The sequence below is a fragment of the Macrobrachium nipponense genome, chromosome 1, assembly GCF_015104395.2.
Source record: "Macrobrachium nipponense isolate FS-2020 chromosome 1, ASM1510439v2, whole genome shotgun sequence".
NCBI classification, from domain to species: Eukaryota; Metazoa; Arthropoda; class Malacostraca; order Decapoda; family Palaemonidae; genus Macrobrachium; species Macrobrachium nipponense.
This window is the reverse complement of record NC_087200.1, coordinates 84,578,088-84,592,154: the sequence shown is the minus strand read 5'-3', so window position 1 is coordinate 84,592,154 and position 14,067 is coordinate 84,578,088. Positions and strand designations below refer to the sequence as shown.

At 40.0% G+C, this 14,067-nt stretch overlaps 1 protein-coding gene across 6 annotated transcripts in view; it reads left to right on the top strand.

Annotated features, from left to right (window-relative positions):
• The window catches only part of LOC135219424 (uncharacterized), a 913,425-nt gene that overhangs the window by 828,439 nt on the left and 70,919 nt on the right, over positions 1-14,067 (top strand). For all 6 annotated transcript variants that reach the window (XM_064256195.1, XM_064256199.1, XM_064256198.1 and 3 more), the window contains one exon: positions 5,876-5,898. In XM_064256195.1, the coding sequence (XP_064112265.1) occupies positions 5,876-5,898 (23 nt within the window). The remainder of the gene's footprint in view (positions 1-5,875; positions 5,899-14,067) is intronic.

Below are 14,067 nucleotides of genomic sequence, written 5' to 3'. Positions count from 1 at the left end.
ATGATTGCATGAATAGTAGGGCGTGCACCCAGGTCCCAGAGTGTTATCTCATCGCCATAAGATATGGATGGAGGAGCTTGTGATATCTGACCAGCACCCATCAGCATCAGTATTATTGCAGTTCCATCTACCACCTAGCCCAGTTATATAATTTATGATTAGTATCTCATGCCATTACGTTGACACTTTGGCATGTATTGAAAGTACAGCCATTAAACAAATTTACTATTCCACTGTAGGGTGATTATTACCATGTCACATGCAGTGTTACCCTATACAACAGTCTCAGTATATCACATAGAGATATAGGAAAATCAGTTCTCTTGCAGATGCTGCACTACTAGTGAATGTGCTGGTTTTTCATGGTCTTGCTTTAACTAAACTTTTTAGCAAGGCAATGAAATTCCTTATTGGATAAGATTAAAGCATGGTTACAAAATACATTAAATAATTCTAATATTTGCATGTCTTTCCAAAGTTTTTTTTATCTTTAAGGTCATTGATTTATCCAGAAAGATAGGGGCTTGACTCATCTTAAAATAATTAGAAACCAGTGACATATTGGTAAAAAGGCTTTCAGAAAATTAATGAAATGGAAAGTTATCAGTTTAAACTCAAGATGTCAGTGGCTTAATTCCCTCCAATGATTTTAGCATTTTTCATTCCATTACTTCCAGTACACTCGGAAAAAATAATTTTTTCTTTCAGTTTTTTAATCATTTTAGTTTTTTAAATTAAAAAAAGTTTGGGTGAGGATAAATTCTTGCGCTCTTCTGGTAAAGTCCTAGCTGTCATATTTTTGTGATAGGTGTCATGGAAGATAGTACAATGGTGTGATTCACCAAATATGTTAAGTAGGGAAGAGGACACGTGCCCTTCAAAAGATATATTAAGGGAAAAGTATCTAGGGAAATCAAAGTTTTGCCATGTTAAGGTTTTTTTAGATCACTTGTCATCTCTAGCTCTCTATATGAGAAATAAAAGTACATTACAATACTTGTTGGAGTTTAAAACTATATATTGAAATCTTTTTGGGGCAAACTTACTGGAACTTAGCGAGTTCATAAATAATCTCTACCTAAGTCAAGGTATCTCTTGTGTTCGTATTAGCTTAGTGTAACTTTTGTATTTCAAGGTTATAAGTACAATATTAATGTAATAATTTTATTCTTTCAACCCTTTTAAATTACATTTTTTTCTTATCTCTCCTTTGTTTTGCCCCTCTATACAATGCCCCATTCTTCCTTCCTTTATTTATTTTCCTGTCCACCTTATCTACATATGCCTAAAGTAGGTAATTTGATGAGTTTAACCCAATTAAGATTGAGGGAGGGAGGCTGAAAATGAAAAGCTTTCTGTACTTTCTTACACTTCAGCTTTTCTAAAGCAATCAGCAACAGCTGAACTTAATTTGAGTAAAATATTACTACCAAGCAGCAAATTTCAATGCAAATATAACAAAGTAATCACAGCAATCAGTACAGCATGAAAGCAAAGTCAACTGCTCATTCATACTGGGCCATGAGCGGTTTTGCACATGCACACTTACAGATGGTAAACTCTGCCTACCACGACAACAAAAATCCATGCTCTCCTTATTTAATTATGGGATATTTGTAAAAAAAAATATATATATATACATATAAAATGAAAAAACAGGTTTTTGTTATTAGAATCTCAGAAGTTGAAAAATAGAAATGTATATTCTGCATCAGATTCTCTAAGGGTTAATAGTATCTACAGTTTCATTTTCACTGAAACCATATCATTTAAAGGATATGTTTACTAGACTGTTGGCCTTCTGATCAGTAAACCATCTTCTAGCTACCTGATGATCCTCCCCATGGCCTCCTGTTTTGGCGAGACCCTTTCAGGTTCATGTATTGAGTATCTTCCCAAACATCCATTTACAGTGTGGAGACTTTTGCAAAGTCTTACTCAGGCATTTTAGAGCCAGACTGATCATGTCTTTGAGTTGCAGTCTGAGGATTATCTGGCTGGGATGAGACAATCAACCTGAAGTGTATTCCATTGAGGTCCCAGCCACAAAAAATGCTAGTTGGGCAAGAGGGGATACAATCTCAGTTAATCAGAAAACCTTCTGGCCACAGTCTATTCCTTTCCAGATGTGGGTTTCATAGGCACTCCTTTCTGTGTTCTCATAAGTAGGCCCCCACGTGAACACCCTCATTGACAGGACTCCTCCTTGGTGATACTGAAAAGACATTAATGACAAATAAACACACATTTCTCTTTGACAAATATTAGGAGGGCATAACTTACATCTCAAGGGAAAGGTCTGATTTTGGAAACATCCCCTCTGAGGGGTTGGGGGAGAGAGTGGGACCATGCCCTCCCAGCCCATTGGAGATGATGCAGTTTCCAAGGGGAGGACTTCCACTGCATTTGGTGCTGTAGGAGGCAACCCTTAACTTATTAAGTTACACCTCTTTCCTTTCCCTTAATGGTCATTGTGAAAGTTGCTTTTCCTTTCCTTCAATAGGCATGAACAAAGAGAATTATTGATTTGCATAATGATTCTTTGTCAAGATCATATCTTTGGAGTTCATGAGAAGGAAAGTCCTTCTAAATGTGGAAATAACAGCTTTGAAAGCCTGTGATGATTCTCTTGACACATACTTATGATTCACATAACTTTTTACATCTAGCCTTTATGGCGTCTTATCCCTTTTACATATTAAACAATATGAATATAAATGTAGGTAAACCCAGGCAAAAAATTTGAAATGAACTTATAATCAGACAACTCTAACTGGGGTCAAACCTGCATCCTTTACCCATAATCCATTAGGTCACTTGGTCTTGCTAAGAAAGTTTTTTCAATTAGTATATTCTATTCTCTTTCCTTAAAAATTTGTTGCACCATTTTGTTTTACCCATTTGATGAACTATAACATTTAATGACCATTTTCAATTTCATGCAGATAATACTTCATTATCTGAGCTAGAATGGCTGCCTCCTGCCTACATTCAGGTGTGCAGCAAAGATATATGTCTGTACAAGAATTCATGGCACATAGCCTCCAGCCCACATTGACAAAAACAAGATAAGCAGCGATCCTTTTAAAGATTAGATTAATCATTTAAGTTGAAGTAATGGCTTATTTACTCAGTTTATTAATAAAAGTGCTCTTACATACCAGTATTACATAATGCATCACATTACCAAGACACTTTATAGTTATTATGTTGAAGACTGAAGAATTTAGTTATGGTTTTACTCTTTGTGCATATATAACTACACTTCAGAATTTACTATTGAACTGTTCATTTATTTACATTAAGGGACTTTGATTGATTAATTGATTGTAATCAAAATCTGAAACCTCGATTTTAAATCCCTGGTTATTGGTGATCCGGTTTTAGGGCACTTTATTTAGCACCAAAAATTGCAAAAATCATCCATTTTCAGCGCTGATGTGCGCCGATTTCTTGTTATCAGTGCTGATAATAGAGCATTGGTGCCAATACATACCTAACAGAGGCGCCATTAACCAGTTATTGGCACCAATGAATGCTGAAAATCACCAGTTTTCTGTTGTCAGCAATTTTCGCTTAGCATCAAGCCGTCGGAATGGAACTCCCCGAAGATAACTGGGGACTGCCTGTAAGACATTAATGCAAGCACAAATTGGAATAATAAATCTTGAGGTTGGCCTTGGACTCAGATGGCCTTGATGTGAACATGGCCTCAGACTTTATGGACTCCACCATAGTAATGATGACTGTACATGACGTTAACCTGTCCCTCCATCTACGCTCCACTAAAGGTACTACTAACTTCTCCAAAGGGCTTACTAGATTTTCCTCTCTAAGATCTGACAGCTTTATTTCCTATGGAACAGTACTTTGTCACTCTTCCTGAATTGCTGTTCAGGTATGATTGATTAATGAGTTGTATAAATCCCTTAATTTTCAGGGGTGTGGTAGCTCAGTTGACTTCCCCAGGACTTCACAATTTGGTGGTCCAGAGTAAAAGCCCTGTTGAGTTCTTTAAAGATTTCATTTGCAACAGCCTTACTGTCCCTATGAGGTGGGGGATGGAGATTTGGCGGAACCATTAAGTTTACCTGTTGAGTCATCATCCGTGGTTCTCTCTGGTCTTGGCTTAGGTATAGTGGTATCCTGGGCACTGATCATGAACGTATGCTTGGTCTCTAGGATATTTTATGACTTGTCCCTTGCCTTTGCCACTCATAAGGGACCTTTAAGCCTTTAAAGGTTTTTACTACCCTTCTCTCTTCCCCACATGCATTCTGTTGAGACCTTACAAGCACAACTGAATGGAGAATAGAATAAAATATATAATTTAGGTCATGATTATTTGTATGTATGGAAAACTTTTATGCCTATTATAAACAAAGCATTTTAAATGGCTGGTCATTATATGAATTTTCAGTATTTTTCTATAATACAAATTATGTTAGTGAAGAATTTTTTCTTATTTGATGAACACAGGAATTGACAAGGAAATTGTTGATTTTGGAAAGTTGGGACCATAGCCTCTTAGACTCACAAACCGAGTGTGGTAGGAAGATCTTACTATGAAAGAGAAATTAGTGGAGGGGTTTGGTATCAAGAGGGTGGAAAAGACATGGTTTTGACATGAGATGAGAAGGGCTGATAAAGAGTTGGTCAGAAACATGGTGGATATGGAAGTAAGAAGATGGACATCTGTAAGGAGGCCCAGAAAATCATGGGTAGAGAAAGCAGAGAACAGAAAATTCATTTTATGTTTTGTCTGTGCCCATGAAGAGAAGAGTTAATGGTGAATATTTACTAACCATGAGCGTTGTAACCCATTAGAAGTATCAAAAGAAAGTCGGTGAATTTCCTAACTGTTGCTGCTTAACAATATACATATTAAAAATTCGTATTTTGGTCTCTATCATGATGCCTTTAGCATAAGGCCATGAAAACTCAAGATGTCAGTTGTTTGTTATGTCTCAAGGAAATCTCACATTCCACAAGAACACTTCATGAGTGGCAATGAAGTTAAGATGATATTCACAACAAACATTTATTGTCTAAGAGAAAGTCAGTGGGACAGGCACCTCAAACACCTTACCCTATCCTGGTCTTGAGTAATAAAAAGTAAGAAATCAGGAAGAACAAAAAAACCCAGGTACAATCTCATAAAAGAATGTTACTTGGTTTTACACGAAAGGTTTCTATGATATGTATGTATGAAAAGGGCCTGATTATGTTAGTTTTTCAATTAATGACTACTATTACTTAATGTGCTCTATGCAGCAGAAACAGTGAAAATTGAGATTTTAAAAAGGTTTATTGAATGCGTTTTATGGAGTCTTTATTATGTGTGAAGTTCTATACTATATGGGTTATCTTCAATAGGTACATTATTGTTATTCACTTCAGTCATTTCCTAGTGCAGATACCTCTGTGAAATGTATGCTAAGTTCAATCATTCTCTATTTTAGGTGTACATATAAAAAAATGTTGAATATTAACTGATTTGATGGCATTATAATGTTGCTTTTTTCTGGAACTGCACTTTCATAGCTCTGCTTAAAGTACTTCACCTACACAAGTTTTAATATACCATTGTAAGTACACTCTTCATTTCACATCATTGCACATTTTATTTTTCTGAACTTTGATAAGAAATATTTTATGTGAATTCTTGTGGCTGAATAAACAACTTGACAGCTGTGGTTGTCACTGGTAATATGGAATGCAATGAACCTGGATTGCTGGTGGGTGGGGTGTGGAAATGCAAGAAATCTGCAAGGGGAAACCTCTGTCGACCTGAGTGCCGTGCTGGTTTCATCATGATCAAAGAACCCTCTCCCCTTTACATATGCCGTGCTTCCTCTGGTCAATGGAACCCTAGCCAGGAACTCCCCATCTGTACTCGTAAGTGAAGCCTCTTCATGTTTGTTTTTTATGAACATTTTAGATTGTTCTAAATAAATTTACATCAGTGGTAACATAATGCATCTGGGTTAGCTGTTTGCTTCTCATAACTAAAGTTTTAACTAAAAAGTTCCAAATTTTTTTAGCTATTAAATTCTATTTATTAATTTTCTAGTGTTGTCAACTGATAATCTCCATATATTATAATGAAGCTTGAACAGAAGTACTGTCATTTGGATGTTTGATTTATAGCCGTTTGGTCTCGGGAAGATAAATGACACATTTTGAAAACTTGCTAGTCCATGTGTTTTAAACAGTTTAGGAGTTTCTAGTGCATGATGTAGAGAAGATTTTCTTATTTTGATTCCCATTTTGGTATGAGTATTTCAGTTAATTACAATTGCTTTCAGTAAAGCTTTGTATTATAAAAGGAATAATGGTAAGTTGTAGCACAAAAATATAGAGACAAACGACCAATTTTAGTACTGTATCCTACTATTTTTCATTTTTCAAAATTCCAAGCAGATGCCAGTGAGTGAGACAGGATACACAAGAATGCAAATAGATAAAATGCTATTAAATGAGAATAGTTATGTCAAGTAAACATCTGACTGATTCTTTGCTCTTTGCAGACCTTGCCTGAGATAGTTGAGAAAACTATTCAAATATGAACACAACCTTTTGATTATTTGGTACCAGATAGAAATTGAAAGCCAGTTGTTCATTCCTTTTTTGCACAGAAAAAAAAACTTTGGATTTAATCTCCCTCATAAGTGGTGGTCCAATATTAGTTTATTAAATTTTTGCATGACCAGAAAAATGCTTTAAGAGTGCCATCTTTCCGCTTCATTAACTGACATTTCCTTATATAATTCTACCTTCGAATAACAAAGGGGGCTGTAGCAAGTCAGATGGTAACCTAAAACGTCGTTGCTATTTTGGAATTTTGGTTAATGTAAAGTAAATATGAACAAACTCATGAATGGGAATCATCCTAAAGTAGCCCTTTGGTATCATCTCTTCTTATACTTTTGTATATGGAGGTTATATCTTTTAATTTGGGAAACCATTAGGTCGTGTATATTATACTATTCATCTTCTTTTGCAAATTATGATTTACAACTGAGAAGGAAATATTAATATTTACAGTAATAATGACAAATTCTAGAATCAATTTCTATTTTTCATAGCTAACAAACCTGAGGTCTTAACAATAGGATATTTCCAAGCACAGCTGGTAAACCAGTTAATACAATCGGAGAATGTAAGCAAGGAATCTGTGAGATCTGGTAACGCCTGTGTATACGAGATGAGATCTGGTCGAAGACTGCGTCGTAACCCAGTCTTTTCTCGATCCAGGAATAACAAAACAAAACAAAAATTAGTAGAGACCGGCTAGAGGTGGGCAGTATGTGTTAAGACCTCAGGTTTGTTAGCTATGAAAAATACAAATTGATTCTAAAATTTCTCATTTGTTCATATGCGGAACAAACCTTTGTTCTTAACAACAGGATAGCCTTATTCTTGGAGGGAGGTATAGACATCCTAAACTGGCTGGAAGTTAACCCACCTGACCACCCCCTAGAATGAAAGGAGTTCTAAAAGAGCTATACAAATGCCCGTGAGAATATAGATAAACTGATATTTACAGCTCAATCATCTGGGTTACAATACAATGATATATGAGCAAATTCATTGCATTTAAGGGACTAAAGAAAATTCTGACTGTTCAATAACCATATATAGTAATCACAGAAGTCTGTTATTACTCCAGACCTTCCGTTGCCAGAAGGTGTAGTATATGCTACTGAATAGAGGGTTTGATATTCGTAAATAGTATGTTCAACCAACAGACTATCAGTATGGCTAGCGAACTCACCTGTATCAGACCAGTCCAGCATGTGGTGTGTCTATTCCGCAACCTGCCCGAAGGAAGAAGAATGGAAATAAGAGAAAGAAAGGGACCAGCCCACTCACTCATTTTCTCTTTCACACAATCACCGTAGGTAAGATACAAACTGTCCGGTCAAGGACAAGGATGAGTTAATCCACTTGTTGGGCTGTGGCAGGATCACAAGCTAGAAAAAACAAGTTGAAAATTCCCCCCCCCCCCCACATTAACCTAAACAATCCACCTGCCAAAATCCACCCTCAGTCACACTTTCTTCTTTACACAACAAATACACACAGGACAATTGACCTACACCCACACAAAAACAAAACAAAAACAACACAAAACACACATACCAACACTCCAGATACTCCGTGCTATCCTGTGCTGTCCACTGGTCGAGGTCACAAGAGATACCAACAACAACAACCAAGGACCACAACCCAATAACAACAACAATACAACAACCAAGGACTACAACCAACAATTCAACAACCAAGGACCACTACAACACAACAACAAAAAAAGAACAATCACAATCCAAGACCACTGCACAAACCACAACCAACACAAAAAAGCAACAGCACAAAGGCAACATACACACCCACTAACAACACCAAAGAATAACAACAAAGACAACAGGACAGGCACAACTACTCTAAAGCAAAAATACATTAACTCAACAACAAGCAAACAACAAATCAATAACACACAAAAACTTAACTGACTTCAAATCTGTCACAGACCGCTGCCGACACTACTGAACAACACCAGTTCTGACTAAAGACTCTCTGAAAACTCTCACTCAAAACACAGATCTCTAACAGCAAACAGCCCAGAATCTATCAACAACCAATTCAGTCATTAACCATCCATACAGCAATTACACTCTCTCTCTCTCTCTCTCTTACAGACGTTGTCAAATGGAACTTCATATAACTCCTGCATATTTCCTCCCCTGTTACATTTGACAACGTCTCCTTTCACTCACAACACCCACACTAAATAGCCTTCCACAACACCCACGGATGCTCAGATGCAGGTCCCCTGGATCTCGTTTGAGGGCCCTCATACACACACTCAGTTACACCGCCATCAACTTCTCCCTGATCACTTCCAGTCAGACTACCATTACTATCTCCCTCACTACCATCCCCCCAAATCCCATTCACTATCTCATCTACCCTTTCTAACTCTTGTCCGAACATCTCTCGTAACTCTGCCACCAAATCACTTACCTCATTTACACTCCTGCCAAACTCCCGAAGAGACTCATTCATACTGCCAACTACATCCTTTACCTGATTCCCTTCCTGGTGAAACTTCACTAAACCCTGACAATTCAAACCCACACACGCTATATGTATCATTCCTCCCCTCAAAGTCATCTGTATTACACTGAGTAGCCTTATCCACCATTTTTACCCTAACACTAACCCCTCTATCATGCAGCTCACGTTTCTCCCTTTCATTCCCTTCCTTACCTTTTTCTGCTTCCTTCCATACTCAACCAACACCAACTGCCGATCTTCCAGACCCATTTGCTCACTGACACTCGGCTCACATTTATTCACCCTCAACCACTCACTCATCGCATTCTCCCGAACATACTGGGGTACTTCCCTCCACTTATGGAGCTGGTTATGGTGTGCCCTAACTTCATCCACACCCCCATAACTCAATCCACTTGGTCCCACTAACAAAATCTCAAAAGGCCCTTCAAATTTCTCCCTTACCTTATTCACATTCATTCTCCCTTTCTCAACCACCTCTTTCAACACCTTATCTCCAACCCTAAAACTTTCAAACCTTTCACTCGCTTTCTTCCACAAATCTCGATCACTCTCTGACAGACCCAGCCGCGGCCTAACAATCCTTTCCAAATTCAACACATACTTACAAGGAGACATACCTACACTCTTCTGCAGTGTGGCGTTATATACCCAAACTGCACGTTCTACATACATATCCCAATCATTGTTGCCCTTACTCATCATTCGCAAAATCTCAGTCATCGTTCTAACAGTCCTTTCCGCCAAACCATTCGCACTGGGCATATATGGAGTAGAATACACATGGACAATACCCCATTCCTTCAACATTTCTTCAAATTCCCACCCCACAAACTCAGGCCCATTATCACTCAACATTTTCGCCAGCTTACACACACACATAGGCAACATCACTTGCCCCACCATCCGTGCAACAGTTTCACTCCTCTTATCTTTGATGGGAACCGCATAGGCAAATTTACTCATATGATCCACCATCACAATCATTCCCACATGCCCCCTCACAGTCTTTGGCAACTAAACACAATCAATCACAAGCATTTCAAACAGCTCTTTCATCTGCAATCGCAACACAGGTGGACTCGCATGCACACTCTGATACTTTCCCCTCTGACAGTCTTCACACGTAACAGCCACACCCAAACTTATTTTTCCCCATATGCCCAAACCGATTATGCACCAACAAACACATACTCACTGCTGACTCAACAGAAAACACCGGCACATACACTTCCCTGTCATACACCCCTTCCTGATGCAAAAAGTACACTATGTTTTTACAAACCACAAACCGTTTAGCAACCCTCTTATACACACCCAACTCAGGCGGCCAATCTTCCACACGTACTCCCCCCAAGACACACTGCCGCAACATACTTATCTCCGAGCACTTATCTTGCATTTCCTCAATCTCCTCCTCACTCAACAAATCATTCTCACTTCTAGCAATATCAATTACCCCCACAAAGTTTGCTACAAATGCACTACAATCCTGAATCCTAGCTATTATGCTACCCCCCTTACTAAGAATCCCATTTCCTATATCTACACTTACATCATGCATCCTCAAAAAAATCCATCCCTTTCAAAAAGCAAGCAGGCATATTATTTTCTCCCATGATTATAAAGTTATGTACAACTTCCAAATCTCCTAACCTAACCTTTAACTGCACCTCTTCCCACACCAAAACACTTCCTTGTCCCAGCCCATGTATCCTCACACTTGTACATCACCTTTTCACTTCCCAATCGCATCTCTCCAGTTCACTTACCACTGGCCCACTCACCAAGGAAGCTTGTGCCCCTGTATCAACCAAACCACAGTATTCACTATCATTTATTCTGACCATCGCCACCATCTTCCCTCGTGTCCCATGCACACACACATTCACTGCCACATCCACCTGATTATCCACATCACAGCCATCCTCAGCTACCTCCCCATTTCCATACTCCTGATTCAAAACCCCTTCATAGTCCCCTTTCCTAACCAACCAATTACAACCATTTTCCCCGCACTGAATCCTCTAAACCCCATGCTCACTGCCTGTACTTATTCTCCCTCGATATTTGACCGGTCTATCCCATCCAAAATACAAAAACACCTTTATTCGAAACAACTCAGCTACTGTTAACAGCAATTTACGCAACATTTCCTCTTCCCCACCTTGGTCCTCCGCATTTGCCCCTCCCTTCTGCACTTCACTCATCAACCTCACTCGCAACTCATTCGCACTACCAGGTACCTCTTCAACCAGACCTCTCCCTTCCAAGTTTTTCAATGCCGAAAACAAACATTCACACACTCTGTCATCCCCTTCAAACCTCTCTCTTACAACCAAACCCTCAGGCACCACATTCGGACCCCAGTCACTCTTCACGACACCGTTGCCCGTACCATGTATCCTAGACATTGCATCAGCAATCACATTTTTATTCCCTGGCACATATTCTAACCTAAAATCAAACTCACTCAAATCTTCAATCGTCCTCGCAATCCTAACATTCACACTCTCCTTCTTGATCATATACACTAATGGTCGATGGTCCGTCCGGATGATAAATTTTACCCCATACAAAAACACTTTCAACGCTTTCACACAAAACCTTATTGCCGCAAGCTCCTTCTCAACCACCGAATACTTCCGCTCCACTTTATTAAAAGCTTTACTTACATACGCAATTACTCTCAACTGTTCCTCCCCATTCACCTCTTGCATCTGTGCTAAACACCCTCCCATACTAACCTCGCTCGCATCAGTATACAGCTCAAGCTCACTCGCCTTCTCACTATAGTCTGGAAAAGCCAAGGTGACATCTCTAGCGGCCTCCTCTTTCAATCTCTCAAATGCTTCCACCATTCGCTCATCCCACCTTAGCTTAGTACAATTTTTCTTCCCTGTCCATTCCGTCAACGGCTTCCCTATACCCGAACAATCGCTAACAAACTTCCTCCCAAACTCAATCAACCCCAAAAACCCCTTTAACTCGTGCATGGTCCGGGGATGCGGAAACTCCCTTACCTTTTCCACAAACTTTTCACTCTTCCTTACGCCACTAGCACTTACCTTATGACCAAGAAATTCCACCTCCCCAGCCAACCACGAACACTTCTCCAACTTCACTTTCACTCCAGCCTCTTCCAACCGCTCTAATACCTTCTCAAGCAGCTCCATATTCTCCTCAACAGTTTCACTCGCAATCAAAATATCATCTATAAACACAGTCACCGTCCTTCTATCAAACCCAGCCAAAACCCCATTCATTGCCCTTTGAAAGGCAGCAGGCGCGTTAGCCAACCCAAAACTCAACCGTTTAAACTGGTAGTGGCAACTACCACTTGAAAAAGCAGTAACAGGCCTGCTCCCCTCCTCAAGAGGCATCTGGTAATAGCCCCTTACCAGGTCTAATTTGGTAAACACTCTCATCCCATGCATCTTGTACACACAATCAGACACCACATTCATCGGAAATCGCTCCTTCACAGTCACTTCATTCACCCTCCTATAATCTACACACATCCGCAGACTTCCATCCGACTTACGTACAGGGACTATGGGGCTATTCCAAGCACTCTCACTCCTCTCTATCACTCCCACTCTCTCAAGCTCCTCACACTGCTCCTCAATCTCTCGGGTAATAGGCGGGGAAAAGTGGCGAGGACACTGATATATGGGGGTATCTTCCAAAACAATCTTAAATTCGGGAAGCTTAGACCCCCAAAAATCCTCGTCACCACGACTCAACGCACCCTGCCGATCCCACAACATCTGCATCAACCGCCTCCTCTCGTCATCACTAACATTCTCACTGACCTCAACTCTTCCTCTCAACTCATCATACTCCCAATCATCACTGCCTGTCATGCTACCTGTCATCACCTGTCTCACTTCAACATATCTTGCATCATCTGTACTCACCAACGTGTATAGCAACCCCACACAATCACCTTCATGTATACCCCGCACTCGTTTTTTCCTAACACTCGGCAATGAGGCTACAAAAACCCGTGGATTCTCCATATCCAAAATCCCGTCTTATACATGCACGCTTGCTCTTACCAACTTGTTCGCATCCACACCCTCAACCACGTATGTACACTTGTCACATTTGACAATCCCAAGACTATCCGGCCACGCAACTTCCACACTAACAACTTCTCCGACTTCTCGTGGCACCTTTACACACTCTTTCGCAATTAACGGCACCCCCTTCCATATTTTACTAGTTACCTCCCCATTTCTACCTAAGTACAACTCTCCACGTATGTTCCCCTTCATATGCAACTCAAACCATATTTGCTCTTGGACAGACCACCATCCCACACTTCCTCAAGAACCCGTACCCCAACAACATATCATACTTATCACTCACTCCCTTGATCACATAAAAGTCACTTTCATCCACCACTACCCCTCCGATTTCTACATTTTCACGCACCACTCCCACCACAGGCATACCCAAATTTCCCATTCCTCGTACCTCCCCTTTACACTCCCCAATTTCACACTCACTCCGCAACTTGTCGCATCCATTCTTAAAAAGAACATTGACACTGCACCCAGTATCAATCAAAGCAAGCAAACACACCCCTTTGCTTCTCACTTTTACACTCATACATTCATGAGCTCCATCCCCAAACCCTTTTTCATGTAACAATCCTTCACGCACATGCATCACTCCTACTACCCGCATACCAGAGGACCCACCCAACTGAATCCCCTTCTCACCTAGTTTCCCGAACTCCCAGCCTGACTCATCCTCTTTCGCCTACACACACTCGCCACGTGACCTTCCATTCCACATTCAACACATTTCACACGCTGTTCTTTACACATCCTAGCATAATGCCCATTCTTCCCGCAGTTGCCGCAAACTATGTTCATACGGGTACCCCGACATCCACTAGCTATGTGCCCTGCCTGTCCACACCTATAACATTTAATATCCCTATCTTTCTTGCACTCGCTCACTAAATGCCCCGTT